The sequence below is a fragment of the Physeter macrocephalus genome, chromosome 8 (genome assembly GCF_002837175.3).
Source record: "Physeter macrocephalus isolate SW-GA chromosome 8, ASM283717v5, whole genome shotgun sequence".
NCBI lineage: Eukaryota > Metazoa > Chordata > Mammalia > Artiodactyla > Physeteridae > Physeter > Physeter macrocephalus.
Window position 1 is genome coordinate 120709488 of NC_041221.1, and position 23036 is coordinate 120732523.

Sequence of the window (23036 nt, forward strand, 5' to 3'; positions counted from 1 at the left end):
CATTCTTTTTTCTTTATTCTGCTCTGCAGTAGCTATTTCTACTATTTTATCTTCCAGGTCACTTATCTGTTCTTCTGCCTCAGTTATTCTGCTATTGATTCCTTTTAGAGAATATTTAATTTCATTTATTGTGTTGTTCATCATTGTTTGTTTGCTCTTTAGTTCTTTTAGGTCCTTGTTAAATGTTTCTTGTATTTTCTTCATTCTATTTTCAAGATTTTGCATCATCTTTACTATCATTACTCTGCTTCTTTTTCATGTAGACTACCTATTTCCTCTTCATTTGTTTGGTCTGGTGGGTTTTTACCTTGCTCCTTCATCTGCTGCGTATTTCTGTCTTCTCATTTTGTTTAACTTACTGTGTTTGGGGTCTCCGTTTCACAGGCTGCAGGTTCGTAGTTCCCGTTGTTTTTGGTGTCTGCTCCCAGTGGGTAAGGTTGGTTCACTGGGTTGTGTAGGCTTCCTGGTGGAGGGGACTGGTGCCTGTGTTCTGGTGGATGAGGCTGGAGCTTGTCATTCTGGTGGGCAGACCACGTCCAGTGGTGTGTATTGGGGTGTCAGTGAACTTATTATGATTTTAGGTAGCCTCTCTGCTAATGGGTGGGTTTGTGTTCCTGTCTTGCTAGTTGTCTGGCATAGAGTGTCCAGCACTGTAGCTTGCTGGTTGTTGAGTGGAGCTGGGTCTTAGTGTTGAGATGGAGATCTCTGGAAGAGCTTTTGCCATTTGATATTACTTGGGGTTGGGAGGCCTCTGGTGGACCAATGTCCTGAACTTGGCTCTCCCACCTCAGAGGCTCAGTCCTGACACCTGGCCAGAGCACCAAGAGCCTGTTATCCACACAGCTCAGAAGAAAAGGGAGAAAAAGGAAGGAAGGAAAGAAGGAAGGAAGGACGGAAGGAAGGAAGAAAATAAAGTTATTAAAATAGAAAAAATTATTAACAGCCTGAGGCGCAGTGTGTTCTCAAGGGGATGTTGTCTCTGGATCACGGGACCCTGGCACTGGCGGGCTGCACAGGCTCCCGGGAGGGGAGGTGTGGATGGTGACCTGTGCTGGCACACAGGCTTCTTGGTGGCGGCAGCAGCAGCAGCCTTAGCGTTTCATGCCCGTCTCTGGTGTCCGCGCTGATAGTCGTGGCTCGCGTGTGTCTCTGGAGCTTGTTTAGGCGATGCTCTTAATCCCCGCTCCTCGCGCACCTGGGAACAATGGTCTCTTGACTCTTAGACGGTTCCAGAGTTTTTCCTGGATTCCCTCCCATCTAGCTGTGGCGCACTAGCCCCCTTCGGGTTGTGTTCACGCAGCCAACCCCAGTCCTCTCCCTGGGATCCGACCTCTGAAGCCCGAGCCTCAGCTCCCATCCCCCGCCCGCCCCGGCAGGTGAGCAGACAAGCCTCTTGGGCTGATGAGTGCTGGTCGCACCGATCCTCTGTGCAGGAATCTCTCTGCTTTGCCCTCTGCACCCCTGTTGCTGTGCTCTCCTCCGTGGCTCCGAAGCTCCCTGCCTCCGCCACCTGTAGTCTCCGCCCGCGAAGTGGCTTCCTAGTGTGTGGAAACCTTTCCTGCTTCACAGCTCCCTCCCAGAGGTGTAGGTCCCGTTCCTTTTCTTTTGTCTCTGTTTTTTCTTTTTTCTTTTGCCCTGCCCGGGTACATGGGGCGTTTCTTGCCTTTTGGGATGTCTGAGGTCTTCTGCCAGCATTCAGTAGGTGTTCTGTAGGAGTTGTTCCACATGTAGATGTATTTCTGATGTATTTGTGGGGAGGAAGGTGATCTCCACATCTTACTCCTCCGCCATCTTAAAGGCATGCCCCACTTGTGCCATGTTTGAAGTTCAATTTTAAGCTAATTGATCACTTCTTCCTGCTTCTGTTTTCCCGCCTCCTAGTTTCAGGCTTGGCCACTGGTTCTGGGATTTCTCTTGGGGAAGGAATTTGGTGTTGTCTCTTGACTTTTCTTCCTGTCTCCTCAGCCATTCATTATGCTGGCCCTTGCTCCTCCAGGTTCATGTGGAGTGGTGGGGTATGAAAGGGAAAAGGCAAAAGTTTTCCAATGTATGATATGCTTTCAAATGCTGTTTCTTTTGTAAGGAAGTTTTGGTTCTTCAGAGGCTTTACACTGACCTCTTCTGTAAAACAAAGAAGCAGACTTACGAATACTGCTATACATAAATATATGCATGCACAGGCATTACAAAAAAGATCTGGACCATACAAAACAAATTGAAAGTAATGTTTACCTCTGAGTAGAGCAAGTGGAATGAGGGACAAGGGGTATGGGCATCTCAAGGGTATTTTTACTTTGTATTATTTGAATTCTTATAACATGTAGAATTTATTTTGGATATTTGGTAAACAAAAAGGTATATATTGAAAATAACATGAAATATTGCAAATGGAAAATTACTTCCTTCTAAATAGAAAAAGTGTAGAAGGCCCCTTTTAAAGAAAACAGTCTGAAATAAAATATGTATATGTTCATTAACTTTAAAAAACTGTAGTGTTTTCAGATGAATTTTATGATAAATTGATAATAGGGAAAAAACATGAACTTAGAGATATAGCTTTGATTTATTTTTGGTGTGGGTTATTTCTAAAAATCATGTTTTGAAGCATCATCTACATATAATATAACACATAGATTTTTAGTGTAGTTTGAAGAGTTTAGACAAATGTATATACCTGTGTAATCCCTTCCCAATCAAGATATAGAACATTCCTTTCCCACCATAAAGTTCCCTTATGCCATTTTCCAAACTTCCCACCACCTTAGGCAACACCTGATCTGATTTCTGTCACCACAGCTTATTTTTGTTGATTCTGGAACTTCATATAACAAGAGTCATATCATATGTACTCATTTGTGCCTGACTTACCTCAATCTCATATCTGAGAGATTCATCCATGTCGTTACATGTATCAGCAGTTCTTTCCTTTTAATTTACTGAGTATTATTCCATTGATTGAATATATCAGTTTATATATCTATTCTCCTGTTACTAGACATTAGGATTGTTTCCAGTTTTTGGCTGTTATGAATGAGCTGCTATAAATACTGGTGTACAAGTCTTTCTCTACACATATGTTTTCAGTTCTCTTGAGTAGATACCTAAGAGTGGTATTGTTAGGTCATAGGATAGGTATATATTTTAATTACAATAAACTATCAAACTTTTCCCCAAAGTTGTACTATTTTATATTTCCATCAGGAATTGCGAATTCTATTTATTCTTCATTCTTGCCTGGAGTTTTCTTTGTTGGGAGGTTTTTGACTACTGATTCAATATCCTTTCTTGCTATTGTTCTGTTGAGATTTTTCTTTTTTTTTTTTTTCTTTAATGATTCCCACAGATTCCCTCAGTGATCCTGATGAGGCGAGACCTGAGTGGGCCTCCCAGGAAGCATTCTGCCATACCTGGGGAGCTGGATGTCCAACTTGGACTCTTGTTTTCCTGCTGGAGAAACCATAGGCTTGGGGGGCCCTGTAGGTGTGGTGCTGTGCCAGGCTTGGGGGAGGGACAGTGTGGTCAGAGTGTAGCCACTCCTCTTACCCTTCTCTGTCTCTCTGGTCCAGGAGGGTGCTTTAGCCTTACCCCTGGGTTCTGGGATAGTCGGTGGATAGTTGCCAGTTGGTCTTCTTGTGAGGGGGACTGAAGTTGGGAATGACCTGTGTTGCTCTCTTGATGACGTCACCCTATAAGGTTTTCTGCACACACAATCATGATGTCTCTGAATAACAACAGTTTTGCCTTTTCCTTTCCAGTTTTCATGCCTTTTGCATCTTTTCTTCCCTTATTGTACAGGCTAGTTCTTCTGTACAATGTTGAATAGAAGATCTGAGAGCAAACATTCTTGTGTTTTCTCCTAGTCTTGGTGAAGAGTTCAGTGTTTCACCATTTAAGTGTGATATTGGCTGTACTTTTTTTTGTAGGAGAAACCATTTTATTAGGTTGAAGTTTGATTCTCTTTCTGGATTACTGAGAGGTTTTAATCATTAATGGGTTGAATTTTGTCAAATGTATTTTCTTGTCTGGTGAGATATTTTCTTTTCCTACTAATTTGGTGAATGTATTTCAAATATTAAGTCTTATATTTCTAATATTAAACCATGTTTGATTATTATTTATTAAACTTTTTATATATTTGCTTATATTTTGTGAAGAACTTTTTGTATCTATTCTTATGAGAAACACTGGTCTAATTTTCTTTGCTTCAAGTGTTAGTCAGGCTTTTTTTCAGAGTTCTGCTGGTCTCACAAAGTAAATTGACAAGTGTTCCTTATTCTTGTTTTTTCTGAAAGAGTTGTAAGGATAGTATTATTTTTTTCCTTAAATATTTGATAGATTGACCAGTGATACTGTCTTTATGGGAAGATTTTTTTTTTAAAGAAATTCAATTTAGATTCAGAACTATTGATATTTTCTGTTTCATCTTGTATCCCTATGTTGGATTTTTCAAAGAATTTTTTCATTTCATCTAAGTGATCAAATTTATTATAAAGTTGCTCATAATAGTTCTTTATTCTTATAGTATTTATAAGATCTTTAGTAATATCCCTCCTTTCATTCTTGTTATTGGTTATTTATATATTTTCTCTTTTTATTCTTGATCATTTTTCCTAGGCAATACCAATTTTGTTGACTGTTTTCAAAGAGTAAACTTTGGCTTTATTTTCTCTGTTGTATTGATTTTGCTCCCTGGATAATTTCTTTAGATCTCCTTTCAGGTTTGTTGATAACCTTCTGCTTTATCCAGTCTACTTTTGATTGTATCCAACGTTTTTCATTTCAGATATGATCCTTTTTATTCTAGTGTTTCTGTTATTTGTTTGTTTGTTTTGTTTTGTTTTGTTTTGTTTTGCGGTACACGGGCCTCTCACTGTTGTGGCCTCTCCGGTTGTGGAGCACAGGCTCCGGACGCGCAGGCTCAGCGGCCATGGCTCATGGGCCCAGCCGCTCCGCGGCATGTGGGATCCACCCAGACCGGGGCATGAACCCGTGTCCCCTGCATCAGCAGGTGGACTCCCAACCACTGCGCCACCAGGGAAGCCCTGTTTTGTTTCTTTGATATTCTCCTATTTATCTGCCGAGAATTCCAGTGTTTTCACTTGTTAAGACTATGTTTTCATGTAAGCCTATGGAATATTAACAATAGTGCTATTAAAGTACTTCCTCAAGTTATGTCTAATTTTTCTAACATTGTAAGGAGAAAATCTAGATCCTTGATTAAAAACTTCTTTTCTAATGTAGGCATTTAAAGCTTCTAATTTTCTTCTGAGCATTGCTTTAGTTGTAACCTACAAAATTTAATGTGTTATATTTCCTTATTATTCTGTGACAAATTTTTTCTAGTTTCCCATCTGACTTATTTTTCAACTCATGAGTTACTTAAAAGTGTATTTAAATTTCAAATATTTGGGGATTTTCTAGATATTATATAATTATTGTTGCCTTATCTAATTCTGTTTTGATCAGAGAGTGTACTCTAATGTTTGAGTTATTTGAGACTTAAATAATGACAGCATATGATCTTTCTTGATGAACATTGAAAGGGAATATACTTCAGTTTTGGATATTGTATTTTATAAATGTCAGTTCAGGGTAATTGATGGTATTATTTAGATCTCCTGTGTCAGTATACATACTGATATTTTTGTCTTCTACTTTATCAGTTATGAAACAACAGTGTTAACATTTCAACTATGATTGTCTTTTTCAAACAGTCATTTCAAACAAATCATTGTTTTTTAAAGTCTTTGCTTCATTTTGCTCATTTTAATGTCATTTTTATGATTTTTATGTCTTTCTGTTGAATTGATATTTTTGTTATTATGAAGTGGACCTCTGTATCTTTGGAGATAATCCCTTGTTTTGGTGTTTACTTTGTATGATAATATAGCCTCTCAATCTTATTATACTTGCTGTTTGCATAGTATCTCTCTTTCTATTCTTTCTTTTTTAAAAAAATAAATTCATTTATTTTATTTTTGGCTGCGTTGGGTCTTCGTTGCTGTGCGCGGGTTTTCTGTGGTGAGCGGGGGCTATTCTTTGTTGCACCGTGCGGACTTCTCATTGTGGTGGCTTCTTGTTGCAGAGCATGGGCTCTAGGTGTATGGGCTTCAGTTGTTGTGGTGCACGGGCTCAGTAGTTGTGGCTCGCAGGCTCCAGAGCACAGGCTCAGTAGTTGTGGCTCAGGGGCTTAGTTGCTCCGCAGCATGTGGGATCTTCCCAGACCAGGCCTCGAACCCATGTCCTCTGCATTGGCAGGAGGATTCCTAACCGCTGCACCACCAGGAAAGCCCTCTTTTTCCATTCTTTCACTTTCAGTGTATCTGTGTCTTTGTATTTAAAGTTGTTTCTTAGAGACAGCATATAGTTGGACCTTAATTTTTTAATATATAGCCTTTTGCCTTCTATTAGGAAAATATCCATTTTCATTATATGTGTGTTTTTAAGTTTATTCTCTTGCTGTTTTCCTTTTTGTCTCATATCTCTTATTTCTCTTCTTTTGTTTTAATCAAATGTTTGTCATTCTACTTTATTTCTTGTGTTAACTTTTTAGATATTTCTGTTGTAATTAATTTTTAGTATTTGGTCTAGGTATAACAATATGCATTTTTAACTTGTCATGGGCTACTTAAAATTAATACTGAACCACTTCATTCTTAACAAATATAAGAATCTTAAAATAATATAATTCCATTTACTACCTGCCCCTGCCATTTCTGTTGTTATACATATATATTTTTTCCACATATGTTATGTGACACTAAGAAATTATTTGTGCTTTAAAGAGTAATTTATCTTTTAAGGAAATGAATACACATGCATTTCCCATTTCTAGTGTTCCTCATTTCTTCTTGAAGTTTCAGATTTCTATCTGGTCTCATGTGATTTAATTAAGCCTAATGCACTATTAAAAAAGTGTTTCTTGTTGTGCAAGTATGCTGGTGACTAATTCTTAGCTTCCTTCATCTAAAAATGGCTTTCTTTCACTTTCAGTTTTAAAGACTAATTTTTATTGGATGTCATGTTCTGGGTTGAGAGTTCTTTTCCTTCTTTCATTGCTTTGAACGTATTCTCCCATTTTCTTTTGGGTCTCCATTGTTTCTGTTAAGTTAAAAGTTCTCCTGTATGTCATAGTTTTTCTGTCTGCTTTCAAGGTTTTCCCTTTATTTTGGGGTTTTTGCACTTCGATGTACCTAGGTTTAATTTTCTTTGTACCTATCCTTTATGGGATTGCTGAGTTTCCTCACTTTATAGGTTAATGATTTTCAGTAAATTTGGGAAATTTTCAACCACTGTTTCTTCAAATATTTTTTTCTGCTCCAGTCTCTTTCTTTAATGTAATAGGACTTTAACAGCTATTTAGTAATTTTGAAGTCCTGTCTTCTAATTTCAATATCAGGGTCATTTTGGAGTCTATTTCCTTTGATGGCTTTGTTTCCTGGCTGCATGTCACATTTACTGCTCATTTTCATGTCTGGACATTATGAATTCAACATTGTTGAAAGTCTGTTTTTGGGTTTTTTTTCCTCTTTTTTTTAAGTATGTCAAGTTTCATTCTGGAATGTTGTTAGTGTAATTGGAGGTATTCTTAATCCTATCTAGGCTTGGTTTTAGGCTTTAGTTGGGCCAGTGTATAGTAGTCCTTACTCTAGGGTATGGTCCTTATTCTAAAGACTTGGTCTTTCTGGTATTTCAGCTGAATTCTGGGATATTAATGAGGTTCCTCCACCATGACTAGATAGGAACTTTAAGATATTCTAGCACTGCACAGCCTTTAGTATCTCCAGTCTTTATTTAACCCCATAGTAGCCTTTGTCTGCTAGCCTAGCTTCTGCCTTGTCACCTCCTATCCCTAAAACTGTACAACTGCCTCACCTTCAGTACTGTGAGGTCCTGCAAATTCCACTAGCTTCAGCAGTCCCAAACTCTGATCTATGATCACTGTGCACTGCCTGAGCCTCCATTTCCCTGGGCTGTAGTCAGAAAATTGTCCCTAGCTGGAGATCTTGGGTGAAGGTGGAAATCACCTTCTGTGTTTCTATTTTCTCTTACACTGCCTATTATCCAGTGCCTGGAAACAGGTGCTTCATATGTTTTGTCCAGTTTCATAATTATTTATAGCAAGAGGGGAAGTTCAGTATCAGTTATTCTATTATAGCTGGAAAGAGAGCAAACAGTATATGTAAAAATGATTCGATTTTACTTATACCAAACAGATGCTTATAGTTTCATCTGCAATATTGAGTATGGCAAATATAATAAGAAACTTTATAAATAGATTAGGTGTTAGGAATAATTGCATATTTGGTGGGTTGCTAAAAGCTGATCAGAAAATACTGATATTTTCTGATAAATACTGATAATTAAAATATTTCAACCCTTGTTATGATTGTTCCATTCCCATATATAGTTATGGATAATATATACTTAATGAGTAATAAATATTTGAATAAATGAAGATCAAATGAGAATGTATACTTGAAAAGCCTTTGAAAATTATTAAGTGTATGAATATGTGGACGATATTTTTATTAAGATCTTTTACTAATTTACAAAATGTATTCTCTTTTTCTGCTTTAATTTAAATTGAAAATCTTATATTGACTTACTGGAATTCTTTGAGTATTTTTTTTTTAATTGAAATGATTCTAAGTTAGAAGGACTTGGTTAGTGAATGTATATTGGCTTATGAAACACTCAATACATTTTTTTTTTTTAAACAGTGACTTTATTTCTTTTTTCTTTTTTTTTTGGCCATGTTGGGTCTCAGTTGTGGCATGTGAGATCTTTCGTTGTGACACGGGCTCTTCGCTGTGGTGCGCAAGCTTCTCTCTAGTTGCGGCGTGTGGGTTTTCTCTCTCTAGTTGTGGTGCACCGGCTCCAGAATGCGTGGGCTCTGTAGTTTGTGGCATGAGGGCTCTCTTGTTGAGAGGTGTGAGCTGAGTAGTTGTGGCACGCGGGCTTAGTTGCCCCGCGGCATGCCCCCCTCCATTGGAGGGTGGATTCTTTACCACTGGACCACCAGGGAAGTCCCTCTCAATACATTTTTGTTACTTTTATTTATTACTTTTATTTATTTCTAAGAAGTAACCAAATCCCTGATTTCTTTGTTTGGTTTTGTTTTTGTGAACCCTTTTGGTATTAAAGTATAGGAATAAAGGGTAATGATTAAGAGTCTACTGAGGTTTGATTTCAGTGGGCATTAACAAATAGTAATAGTCCATTGTCTAAACTTTGGTTATGTTATTAATTTCCCAAACATATGTTTTTTAATTCTCTAAGTTGACTGATTTTCTTTTCTTACTGTTCTAGGTCACTATCAATATCAGCTCACATTATTGAAAAGATAATTTTGAAGACATGTTTTGCTGAAAAGAAAACTGAGAAAAATTTTACGAATGGGATGAACACGCACCAGTTAATTGACTACCTACTGCAATTTGAATGTTAACATTACCCACCTGGTACAGTTACCTAGTGATGTACCTATTCTCACGATACCCTATTTCAGTGTGCTCGTCTTGATTAAAGAATTCAAAGTGGAGTACCGCAAACTTGATATGGATAATAAAAAGAAAGACAAGGACAAATCAGATGATAGAATGGCACGACCTAGTGGTCGGTCAGGACACAACACTCGAGGAACTGGTTCTTCATCCTCTGGAGTTTTAATGGTTGGACCTAACTTTAGAGTCGGAAAAAAAATTGGATGTGGGAATTTTGGAGAATTACGATTAGGTAAGACTATTTTGTTTATTCCATAAAGCTGGGAGCATTTTTTAAAATGAAAGATACTTTTTAATGAAATGATTTAGTTACTTAATTGTTCAGTTGTTTAATTGTTGTGATAATTTTAAAGAATATAGATATTAGGAATTTCTAATATACTTCTATTTTCATTTGTCAGTAATTCCCTAGTATAACAATATCTGTTTACTTGAGATAAACCATCCAGAATATGAGAAAAAAGAAAGTAAATTAAAAAGCCCCAGCAAGCTGAAATAGATACCAGGAAAGCCTTTGCAATGTATTTTTTAGGAATGATATTTAGGCTACCTTTTCTGATTTGAAAACATTTAGTAACTAGTTACTTTAGGAGGATATGTATGGCTTAAAGTCAAGGTAATATGCTGAAACTGCATCAAAAATCAGTGAAATTTACAGTATTGTATTCTATTCTCCCCTTCCCACAAGTATATCCAGGGTAGTTTAGGAATCTATATTCTTAATAAGGGACACAAAGTACTCACTCAGTTTATTCTTATAATCAGGTAAGTTTGGGAAATACTGGTCTAATTTAAACCTCCTAACTCTACATTTAAGGCATTTGAAACTCAGTGAGGGAAGGTTTCTTGCCAAATGTCACACAGCAATTTAAGATGGACTCACGATCCAAATCTACATTTTTAACTCCTAATGCAATAAAGATGTGGCTATCTTCACTGAAGAGAAACAAGAAGGAGGGTAGCACAGTTTTATGGGAATCAGTATTGAGGTACCCTGAGGGCTCTCTGGTCAATGCAAGAGTGTAAACTTCGGAAATAAAAAGAAAAAACTTGGCTTCACAATTTTCATTAGATTCAACCCTGCTGTTAGAAATGTAAGCAATTGTATGTTCATCTACTCGACTGCTTCTCCTTTTTCATCTTGTAAAACACTCTAATTTGTAGTTATTCCTTCATTTTATTACTGTTTTATGTAGCTAATGTACATTAAATCTTTGAATGAAGCAAGGCAATAAAAGGCAACGACATATTTTGTACATTGCTGTTAAATGATGTGTCTGACAGACTCTTCTGCATTTTAGAAAGGACGCAAATATTTGAAAGGGTGAATGTTTTACATTTTATTTTTTGAAGGATATTGAATTAGATATTTTGAAATTCTTAAATTGTTTCTGATTTTGGCATTAGAAGAAAAAAACAGGTTATTTACTTATCCAACCTTGAACTATTATACATCCATCTATCCATTCAAAATTTATTGCATGTCTACAGTATTATGTATGAGGCATGATTAGGCACTGATGATACACCGGAAAAATATAAAATTTGTCTCTGCCATTATGGAATACATAAGTCATTTAACTATATGGGGCTTCAAATTTCTCAACTTTAAAATGGGATTTTTAAATCCCATTGGGATTTAAAATGGGATATTTCCACTTCTTAAATTATTGTGAAGGTTAAATTTAGATAATAGTATAAAAGGACCAGCACTATACTTGCCTGTTTTAGGAAAACAATGATTGTTCTCCATTAAAAGATATCAAGATATTTGTTTTTAATTAAAATTATAGCATGTTATATGTATATTTATTTAAATTTTTTAATATAAATTAGTTTTATAGCTATATATTTTGTTGTATATAAATATTTGTACTTCACCTGTCACTCTGTTTCTCTTTGTGTATAACTATAGTACCGTAGTACTTCGGCATTTTTTATTCAAAATTGGTTTCATGTAGTTTATTTCAAAATAACTACATATATATACATCTGTGTGTGTGCGTGTGTGTGTGTGTGTGTGTGTATACACACAAAACAATCTAGTGGAACATTTTAACTAGGGCAGTATGAGAAACTATATGTACCCATATATATTGAAACTATATAAGCTATGTACTGAAAAAACAGCAAAATAACCCTTTCTTTTGCAGTCTGTGAATGAGCAGCAATAGGCATAAGATGACTTACTAGTCCATCCATCCATCCATCCATCCATCATCTATTTATCTATCTCTCTGTACCTAATCTATCTATGGGTTTTTATTATATATTTGTGTACATCTATTTATTTAAATGTATTATCTATCCATGTAACTGTGTTTTATGTGTACTTATGATACATGTAACATATATACTTGCAGAACTAATTTAATCATATTTTTCTCTCTTGATAGACTACTAAATAAAGGGACATTTTATTCCTTTTTCTAAAGGTCCCAAGTGATTTCTCTGTACAGAAAAAGTTGTGATAAGTATCATTCTTTCTGTACCTGGATAAGCATGCTAATGGGAAAAGCTGGTTTGAATTCTTAAGGTGCTTTCTTTAAAAACATGTTAATAGACATTTGATTTCTGGCACTGAAATTTTTGTGCTTAATATTGGGTAAAAAAGAATATAAGGTATATATGTTACAGGTAAGTGATTTTCAACAAAGATGCTATTAGCACCTTGGGCTGGACAGGTTTTTGTTGTTTTGTTTTTTTTTTGTAGAGGACTGTCCAATGCAGTGCATGGTGTTTAGAACTTCAGACTTCTTGGGCACTAAATAGGAGTTGCATCTCCACATGCAACCCCAAATGCCCTTCCCCCAACCTCCACTGCCATTTCTAAATGCCCCAAGGAGAGACACTATTACCCTCTGTTGAAAGTACAGAAAAAAAAAGTTGGACATAAAAATTGGCCTTGAGATTAAAAAAAAATAGTTGAACTTTTGAAATAATCTAAAATTAAATTTAAGTAAATGTATTTACTATCATTTTTATCTGTATTTTTAATTGTAAAATGATGAATTGATATATTTTTGGTTTTATTTTATCTTTGTATTGTGGTAAGGCTTGCATCCTGCTGCATGTTAGATGTATTTCTAGCTTAGACAATCAACCAAAACCCCTAGAAATGTTTTTAACAGGCACTGAATGAGACAAAACAAAGCTAACTAAAATGTGGGGTTATACTGTATATATTTTTTATTTTCCCATATGCTTTAACATCTTAAAAAAACCTTTCTGGTCAACCATATTTCAATTAAAAAAAAAACAACAAACCTGAGGTGAGCCCTCTTACTGCAGATGTATTCCAGAATATATGGAGTACCTTTCTGCTTTACAGTTCAGCCAACATAACATTGCTTTAATAATAAAAACAAAAAAACCTCAAAACCTTTCTAGCTGTGGAGAGACTGCTCCTTTACAGGCTAGCCAGTTCTTAAAGATAGCAAAGGACTCAACTGGGAGCATGCCTTGATCTGCAAACTAACCAATCCAGAGCCATACCTCCTCTCTGGCCCATGCACTCCAGAAGGCAATTTTCCTCTTCCTTAACTCATCCCATGGCCAAGTACAAGACAACTAGAGACTGCCCACCAAAGGCTAACAGAATTATTCAAATTACCCAGTCCTAAGCTGTTTACCCTGCCCTGCCTTGCCTTTCCTGCAGAAACACCGATAAAGGCCTTGGCCTAAGCTCTTCCCTTGCTCCTGTCTTCTACCACCTGACCAAAACATGATGCTTCTTTTGTGACCCCCTTTCTAGGACCTGGAGTATAATAAACTTTGTTTTCCTGAGCTTCTTCTGTGTCCCCTCTTGTGGCTACGCCTGACTGACTGTGACGTAAAGGAACACAGAACAAGGCTGTTATATATTTGTCTATGAATTCCCATTATCTGAAATAGGATATTGTAAATTTTGATATAATTAAGTAGACCACAGAAGTTTTTATAACTTCTTTTATTTTTGTTTTTTCTCCTCTTGTTCCTGTATAGCTTATAACTCTTCTTAATTTATTGTTTATATTTAAGAATTGTTTTGTTGAAAATTCTGCAGGCCTTACAGTATTTATCAAGTAAATATACAGATTTGAGTGGATTCATCTTTATTTTTTTATTTTTATTTTTTTTTGTGGTACGCGGGCCTCTCATTGCTGTGGCCTCTCCCGTTGCGGAGCACAGGCTCCGGACGCGCAGGCCCAGCGGCCATGGCTCACGGGCCCAGCTGCTCCGCGGCATGTGGGATCCTCCCGGACCGGGGCATGAACCCGTGTCCCCTGCATCGGCAGGCGGACTCTCAATCACTGCGCCACCAGGGAAGCCCGGATTCATCATTTTTATAAATGTTTATTGATTTTCTTCTTTTACTAACTGGAGCTTAAAACTTATCTGAAAAATGTAATAATAAGGAATAGACTATGATGCTATAACAAAGAGATCCTAGAATATAGTGGTGTTAGGCAAAATCGTTTCTTTTTCACATAACACAGACCAGAAGGACAGCACCCAGAGCTGTCAGGGTATCTCTGCATGCTCAATATGTGGCTTCAGTCTCTCTTCCAGCCAGCCAGCAAGAAGAAGAAAAAGGGCCAGAAGAGCACATGTTCATTCTTGGAAGTGGGGAGTGACATACCTTAACATCGACTCATATCCAGAACTTGATCACATGGCCGCACCAAGCTGAAAAAGAGGCTAGAAATTTAGTCTAGCTGGACAGCCATTTTAAAACTTGGGCATTCTTATTAAGGAAGGGGCACAGGTATATTTTGGTTAATTAGTAATCCCTGATGTAAACGTATATGTAGTTTCTGTAGAACATAGTTTTATAATAATGACGACCCAAATGCCACAAAATTGGTAAAACCATCTTTTCAAGTTCAGTGTGGCACAAAGCTCTATTGAAAATGTCTTTTGAAATTGGATTTTTAAAACATCAGTTAACTGGAACCAGTCTACTTGGAGCCTTCTCTTAACTGCATTCCCTCTATACATACACTCCCTCTCTTTTACTCGTATTTTACCCACAAACACATATTCTGTGCGTTGTTAGTTCATATATATAACAAATATCGATTAAAAGCCAATTATTTAAGGCTATGCCTATGCAAGGTGACAAAAATGCATTGGTAGTGTTGTTCAATCTATGTTCATCTTTATAAATATAGCCCTCAAAGTTCAGCAAAATCTCTAATGTTCAAAAAAAGGTGACGCTTTTAGGATTTTGTACTTTCTGCTTTGACTTAAAAGTAGACATTTGAACATGTAAATGCCAACACAAACAGTACTTTTAGAAGTATGTGGTTTATTTTGATTCTGTGGAATTTGTTTTTAACCTAACTTCTTGTCCTATGAATATTTTTCCCTGTGCGCTTGTGAATAAATATCATATACAGGATAATTATGAAAAGATGATAATGTCTTGAGGAAATATAAATTCCATATTTAAACTCAAAACACAATTGTTCCTTTGTTAGACACCAGTTCCTCAAGATTAAGTTTTTCATTGTACCATTAAATTATTCACCTCAAGCTTACTAGAGGAAGACTACAATTTTATACATAACACATTCTGAAAATATATATGAAGGCTCATCTAAATGCTGAACTTATTGGCTAAAAATATGGTATGTTTTCTAAAATTTTTTTATATTTATGGGCTCAGTGAGTACCTCACTATAGGTTAGCATTCACCACTTTGGGTACTCCTATTGAGCTCCATCTTTGTGATAAGTGTGGTGGGTTTATGAGACTCATGCTATTTAGCATTAGAATGAATGCTTTTTTTCACTCATTTTTATAAAATAAGGACAAAACTCAGAAAAGCATTATAATATTTATATGAACAAACACTGCTGTACAGTGGTGGCAACAGTTCTAGGTATTTTCGCCATAAGTCTTTGCTGCAGGCAGTTTTACTGTTTGGCCATACAACTCATTGACCATAAGGCAGCTTTGCTGTAAAGGGTGAAATAACTTATTGACAATTTGGTTTCAATGCTGTAAAAGATAAAATAACTGGTTGACATTTTGGTTTGACAGTTTGGTTTCGACTGGTTGACAGTTTGGTTTAACTTCTCCACTGATGCAGTACTTTCATGTTTTTAAAAAATTTTTATTTTATATTGGAGTATACTTGATTTACAGTGTTATGTTTCGGGTATATAGCAATGTTATTTAGTTATATGTATATCTATTCTTTTTCAGATTCTTTTCCCATATAGGTTATTACAGAGTATTGAGTAGAGTTCCCTGTGCTATACAGTAGGTCCTTGTTGATTATCTATTTTATATATAGTAGTGTGTCTATCCCACCCTCCTAACCTCCTTATATTTTTATTTTATATAAATCTTAGGCCTCATAATGGTCTAAATAGCGATGAGTAGCTTAGTGGTCTTAAAATAGTGAATAAAACAACTACATATATTGACTCGATAGAAAATAAAATGATAAGAAAACTTACTAGAGGTATGACATAAGAGAGTGAAAAGCCAGATTGCATACAATACTAGAAAATGAGAACATCACTTTGCAGATCCTTCAGTGAACACAGTCATCCCTGCCACACCTCAAACCAAAAGCTTACCAAGCTATAGCAAATATAAAGAAGCAGCTAGTAACTCACAACAGTCATCCAGAGCATTAATTGTCAATTCTTTGGCTAATTTAGATACAACAGCTTGCGCTCTAATGCTGTCTTTATCAGATTTATCATGCAATATTAGAAGTTGGAGGCAAAAGAAGAATCAAGCTCTTCCTATCCCCCATAAAGAAATGGTTACATGATTCCTGATGAGTGTAAGTTTCTTGAAAATAGTGAAAATTTTTGCTATTTGATAGTGGAGAACATTATGGAGACAGAATTTTTGTATTTGGTACAGAATCTGGCTTAGATGATTTGGTAAAACATAAAGACTGGTCAAGTGATGGAACATTTAAATGTAGTCTAGGGATTTACTACTAGTTATATAGGTTACATATATTGATAATAAATAGGAGCATCCCTCGATTGTTCATTTTATTTCCAGGGATATCTGTGGAGTCTTCGAGTTAGTAGAGTTTTTTTATGTTGTAGAGAACTTAGGTCCAACATGAGATTCTGAATCCTTAATGATTGACTTTGACAAAGGAAGTATCACCTTTTCTCAGATATACCATAATACAACTATAATCATGACTCTATACACGTTTTAAATGTATTCAGATATTTTTTGTATTTTCATTTTGCACAGTAGAATCTTTAAAATATTTTATTACTAATTTTTCGTGTGTCATTGTGTCCTTTTTAACGTTCATTTTAAATTTTATTTTCATTGTTTGATCTTTTCCAGCAAAATTGCCTCATGTGCAATTAGCTGTGCTGTGAAACTGCTTGTGGCAAAGATTCTTATGGTGAAAATACTGCTGACTGTGGCAGCATATCCAAGACTGAAATTTTGTCTAGAAGTTTTACTGCCATTTATTAGCTGTTGTATAAAACGAAGTTAGGAGTATTATGTTGGAAAAATCACATGTGTGAAAGTTGATGATTACCTATTTTGTGTTAAGTAGCCATTGTGACCAGGGCCAGTTACTATCACAGTTAAAAACAACAACGATCAGTGTTCTGTTTTTCTTACTATAAAAATAGTAGGGCTTCCCTGGTGGCGCAGTGGTTGAGAGTCCGCCTGCTGATGCAGGGGAGACGGGTTCGTGCCCCGGTCGGGGAAGATCCCACATGCCGCTGAGCGGCTGGGCCCGTGAGCCACGGCCGCTGGGGCTGCGCGTCCGGAGCCTGTGCTCCACAACGGGAGAGGCCACAACGGTGAGAGGCCCGCGTACCACAAAAAAAAAAAAAAAAAAAAAAAAAAAGTACATGCTTATTGAAAGAATACTGAAAATCAAGAAATCAAATATTGTTCTATTTTTTATTCTTTGAACTGTACTTGTAAAGAAGCACATTAATTTCGGTATCAGATTTTCTTCATATACTTAATTCTCCATAGTATTTTACTTGAACTACAGATGTTGACCCCTTGGAATTTTCTAGATTATTTTCAAGTTGCTGGTGCCAATGATTACTGTAATTCATTTGAATTCTTCACATATTAATTATATTAAATCTTTATTCTGATTTGTTTTTCACCTGTTCTTTGTATATAATAGTTTTTTTCAACTTACAAAAGTTTAAAATATTTTAAGCTATCTGTATAAAATCTTCTGATCTTTTAATCTTTTTCCATTTATTTTTAATGCTCAAAAAGGTTTCTATAGCTGGCCTGATAAATATTTTTTCTTGTTTTATGGCTTATATCTAACTCTTAAAATACCTGGAATTTAATTTGGTTGTAAGGCAAGTTCTTAATAACCCTTCTTCCCCTCAGAGTAATAACTAGTTTGTCAAAGCCAATTATTGAATAATACTTTTAAAATTTTATTTTATTTTAAAGGTATTCCAGATTTTTTTCTATATATTTGATCTCTTTACTAGATTACATATGAGCCCTATTAAGATTACATCCCATAATAATGAAGGATTTAAAATGAGGTGGTGGTCGAGAAAGGAATTTTGTACTCCTGTTTCTATATAGGGTTCTAGTTTTGAAATTTAGTTTAGCATGTGTTTGCCTACTGATTACTTTGTAAATTGTATGCAGTATTCCCACAAAATAAGAATTTTTCTTTTTTTTTTTAGTAAATGGACTAAAGTATATATTAGTATTACTTTCTACTCTGAATCCAGGTGAAATACTAAATATGTTATGGAGTTGATCATAAATTTAAATATTTCCTTGTTATTGAGACTTCTGCTAAATAGTTGGAAGCAAAAACCTATGTTTCATTTAAATGTGTTATGTGCTTCCCCCGAACCCCCAGAGTACAGTTTTACATAATGTATCTTTAAAAATTCATTGCTGGTAGAATCTGACATTTTTCTTTTTTTTTCAAGGGAAAAATTTATACACAAATGAATATGTGGCCATTAAACTGGTAAGTTCATGTTTCTTATTTTTCTTTAATTATTTTCTTCTTATTTCTTTAATGATTAAGTTGCATTTTCACTACTTTTTTTTCATATCATTTTAACTTGAGTGTTTATTGGGAAAGTGGGAAGTGTAACTGATCTTTTGTTATTAAGCTCCTAGCATCATCATGCCCCTCAAGTGTATGATAATGTATATATAAGATATCTGTGTCTTTGTGTGTTACAAAAACTTAATCCCTTTACTTTGGCAGCATTATAGAACTGAATTTAAAAAATTCTGAATTTAAGGAAGCTGGCATATTGGCATTTTTAATTAGATAAAAGTTAGAATGTAAGATTTTTCTTCCTGATTCAAGCATTTGGACAAAGGTGTCCTTAGTATTCAGGATTACATTATTTGAAAATGTATTTGAGGTACCTTCCAACATCTCTTTTTCTGTTGATGTTTTTATATTTGGTAAAACTTGGCTATTGCTTGACCTTCAGGGATTCAGAAATTCTTGATGTGGGTGGATAGCCAGGCAAGCAAACTCCCCTGGGACTGTTTTGAAGTCCCAAATGTGCCTGGTTATGACAGCTATAAGGCAGCTTTTTTTTTGAATAGTTGGGATCTGGGAATTTTTATAAGATATAACTTTCTGCGGGCACATCTGTTCTCTTTGGTTTGCCAGCCATGTTTCCTTGAGGTTGAGCATGGCTTGGTTTTCCCAGCCTGCCTGCCAGTCTCAATCTCGTCTCTGCCAATATAACCACTGTTATTAAGGTAATGTGACTTTAATATAGAAGGAGAGACTATTTGAGGAAGAGGCAAGTGGGAGAAATAAAAAAAATTAAAAAAAAAAACTTTGGGGATGAGTTAGAAAACTGTGCTACTTAATTTTAAGTATCCTGTAAGTGTAAACCAAGTTTCACCGCAACAAATGCTGTTTACTTTTACTGGGAAATAAAAATGCACAGAAGGGTTGTGGTGCCACCAGGAGAGACTGGCTGGCTGACATGTGACTTGGGACTGGCATTTACCTGGCATGAGTTCACCTAGGTTTAAGTTCTGGTCCTTGACTTTATGACAGAAAATCTGGTTCAAGGTTGTCTCATTAAGATTGTCACTGTTAGTCAGAAGTGGATTCACAGTATTAATCAATTCATGCAATCAGTCAAGCTCTCAGAGGTGTAAATATTTAGGAAGAGTTAATTTCTAACTTACAGTGAGGTATTTTACTATTATGGGTCCAGAATGCCCAAATCAGTATAAATAGTATGTTTTCTTTCTGTAGGCTGATATACATAGAATGCTACATTGAAATTACAGTGTTCCCTCATGAGTGTGAAATCAGGATGAGGGGAGTTAGTTTGTGTGAATCACAATAGGGAGGCCCAGGATGCAGGGAATGGGCACTGCTGACTTTTTCTTTGGATTTCTTTCTTTTCCCATGTTCTAGGCCAGTGGTCTGGGATCTAGATGTTGTACCGTATTGGGAGTTGGGGTGGCACACAAGGATGGAAGTCTGGCAACACCCATATTCTGTGTTATTGATGGCCTGTAGTGAGTAGCTTCAGATATCTATCAGATGTTTAACTGATGTTAGGGCAAATAAACCGTTGTATCAAAATAGGAGCCCCTCTAGGCTGACCTTTACTTGTCCATTTCAGTCATTAACTGGTGACACTTAGGTCCTGTTATTTTCACATTTGGAACTTGTTTACCCTGTGCCCATCTTTGATGCCTTATGTCATCTTTTAGCCTTCTTATGTATACACACATAAGTCACTTTTGTTAGTTTACCTTCATGTCATATCACTATCCCCTTATTTTTCTTCTTTTTTTTGGCGGGTGGACATTCTTTCTCTGCTCTGATTTATCCCTTTTTAAAGCACAGTGATCCAGGACTACATATAATAATTGTGGTTATTCGGTATTCTTTGGGAGAACTGGGAATATTTTTGGATCTCTTTGTGGTATTTTGAGGTTGAAGTATGGTATAGAGTCATGCTTGCCTCAGATTCATCCAAAAAATATATTGGCAGGACAGAAGATTTTTCACATAAACTGTTTGACCATGGTTTGGTACTTAGTTTACTAAATATTTGTGTGTGTGTGTGTGTGTATGTGTATGTATTATATATATATATATAAAGTGTCCTTATATATATTTTTGTATCTTATGTTTGTATCTATTGTCTGTTTATAGAAGATAATATAATTTTGTTCAGAACCTGCCTAAAAAGTAACCACTTGAAAATGTTATGTCTGTATGCCTTAAGTGCTATCTTATTTTTGTACGTTGGTACAAATAAAGGCATTATTTATTGACAGTGGTGTTCAGAGAGCAAACTTCAGTGACTACATTTAGCTCTGTTATCTCCTATAAAGGTGTTCACATTTATTTAATGTTACCCTAGTTCATACTGATAGTTTGTTTCGAGGTAATTTGTAAAATTTGACCTCAGCCACCACCCTCATATCTTGTTGTTTGTAGTTACATAGTAACCCGTCGTTCATGAATAATGAAAAATTCATCCTGTGGTGAGGTGACTTTTGTTATATGGTGGCACAATAAAATTTTACTGCTAGTAAAGTATTGGAATCAAGTTGAACTGACTCAACTAAGTTAGATCTGGGTTTATGTTTTACCTAGGGAATATTAGTGATTGAATAAGTTATGTATTTAATTTTACTTGTGATTGCCTGAGTGGGCATCTCTTATTATATCTTATGGTTATATACTTTTATATAGTTAACTGACGAATTCCACTATGTGGAAGGAGCTATTTTAAGTCATATATATGTATATATAAACAAAATGAGAAAGAATATTCTATCCCTCTTTCGTAGATAAGGAAAATGAAAAGTACAAAAAGATTAAGTAACTTGCCAAAGTCTCTACAACAGCTAGTAAGTAGTGAATTTAGGATTCAAACCCAATACAATTTAGTTTCAGTGCCTGTGCTTTTAACTAGAGTTGTACCCTACCATTCTGCCTCGCAAGAACTAAGCTGATTGTTTTCTCTTATAATAATCTTTATGATTATAATTGTTCCACTGGGATTTTACAGGTTGTTTATCCGAAGTCTTTGTCATTGGTTCTTTCATTATGATATATCCTAGTATAAATATTTTAGTTATTCTGTTTGGGATTCACATTCCTCTTGAATCTCTGGTTTATCTTTCATCAGTTCTTGCATTTATTTCTTCAGTTATTGCCTCAGCTCACTTTTCTCTCAAGACACTTATCAAATGCATATTAGACCTTCTCATTATATTGTCCAGATCTCTAATCTTTTTCCTATATTTTCTATTTTTCTTCCTTCATAATGCATTTTGTATACTTTATATAGATGCAGTCTACAAAATTTTCTCATTCTTTAGACATTTGTCTATCTCCCAGTTTCCAAATTCTCTTTTCTGTTGTATTAATGTGCTGGTAGATTAGTTTTAAATTTTGTTATTGTAGTTTTTTTGTACTTCCTGAAGTTTTGTTGGTTTTGTTTAAATTTTGTTAGCTTGCTGTACTTTCCTGTTGAATCTTGTTCAATTTTCCTGTGTTATTACTCTGTTACAGTTTTGTTTCCTGCAAATATTTTCACACATTTATTATTTCTTACATGTTAAATCTATTTCGCTTCTGTTTATGTTCTCTGTGTGTGTGTGCGAGTGTGTAAAAATCTCAAAAACATTACGTTGAATGAAAAAAAGCCAGACACATACATAGAAAACATATATTGTATAATGTCATTTGTATGAAATCCAACAATGGACAAAACAAATCCAAAGGTGATAGAAGTCCAAAAGTGATTATCTCTGACAGAAGGGTAATGGAAATGCTCTAAACTTTAGAGGCTAAAGGTTTTTTGAGATGGTGGTTGCAGGGATATATACAATTTACAAAGCTCATGGGCCTAATACTTAGGAACTGTGTGTTTTATTGTAAGCTGTACTCCAGCTAAAAATTAAAAAAATATATATTGTTACTACTCTCAGAATTTTCCTGTCTCCGTCTTTGTTCTTTCTTACTTTTCTGTAATTTCTTACTTTTCTTTACATTAGAAATATATAGTTTAGAGGTGAATTCCTGGGAACAGGAGAAATAGAATCAGGGCCACCATTCTAGACATGAATGTTCACAGTATACTCTTCTTCAGGGTCAAAGAGTCAAACACAGATTTGCCTAATGCTTGATCTAATAGCCACTTAACCTTGTATACATTTATGACATTAATTTATTTTACACTGTGCTTAAAGTTGACTATCTGGATTTAACCTTAGGGAGACAAAGATGACTAGTAGAGTATTACATTATATAAGAGTTGAGAGTCCCTCCCATCAGGAAACCTGCACAAGCCTCTTAGATAGCCTCATCCACCAGAGGACAGACAGCAGAAGCAAGAAGAACTAGAATCCTGCAGCCTGTGAATGAAAAACCACATTCACAGAAAGATAGACAAGATGAAAAAGCAGAGGGCTATATACCAGATGAAGGAACAAGATAAAACCCCAGAAAAACAACTAAATGAAGTGGAGATAGGCAACCTTCCAGAAAAAGAATTCAGAATAATGATAGTGAAGATGATCCAGGACCTC

At 35.6% G+C, this 23036-nt stretch overlaps 1 protein-coding gene across 8 annotated transcripts in view; it reads left to right on the plus strand.

The window, feature by feature from the left end:
* CSNK1G3 (casein kinase 1 gamma 3) overlaps positions 1-23036 on the plus strand; it is a 131586-nt gene that overhangs the window by 28825 nt on the left and 79725 nt on the right. For all 8 annotated transcript variants that reach the window (XM_024118321.3, XM_028493168.2, XM_055086731.1 and 5 more), the window contains exons 2-3: positions 9313-9738; positions 18422-18462. In XM_024118321.3, the coding sequence (XP_023974089.1) occupies positions 9561-9738; positions 18422-18462 (219 nt within the window). In that variant the 5' untranslated portion in view covers positions 9313-9560. The remainder of the gene's footprint in view (positions 1-9312; positions 9739-18421; positions 18463-23036) is intronic.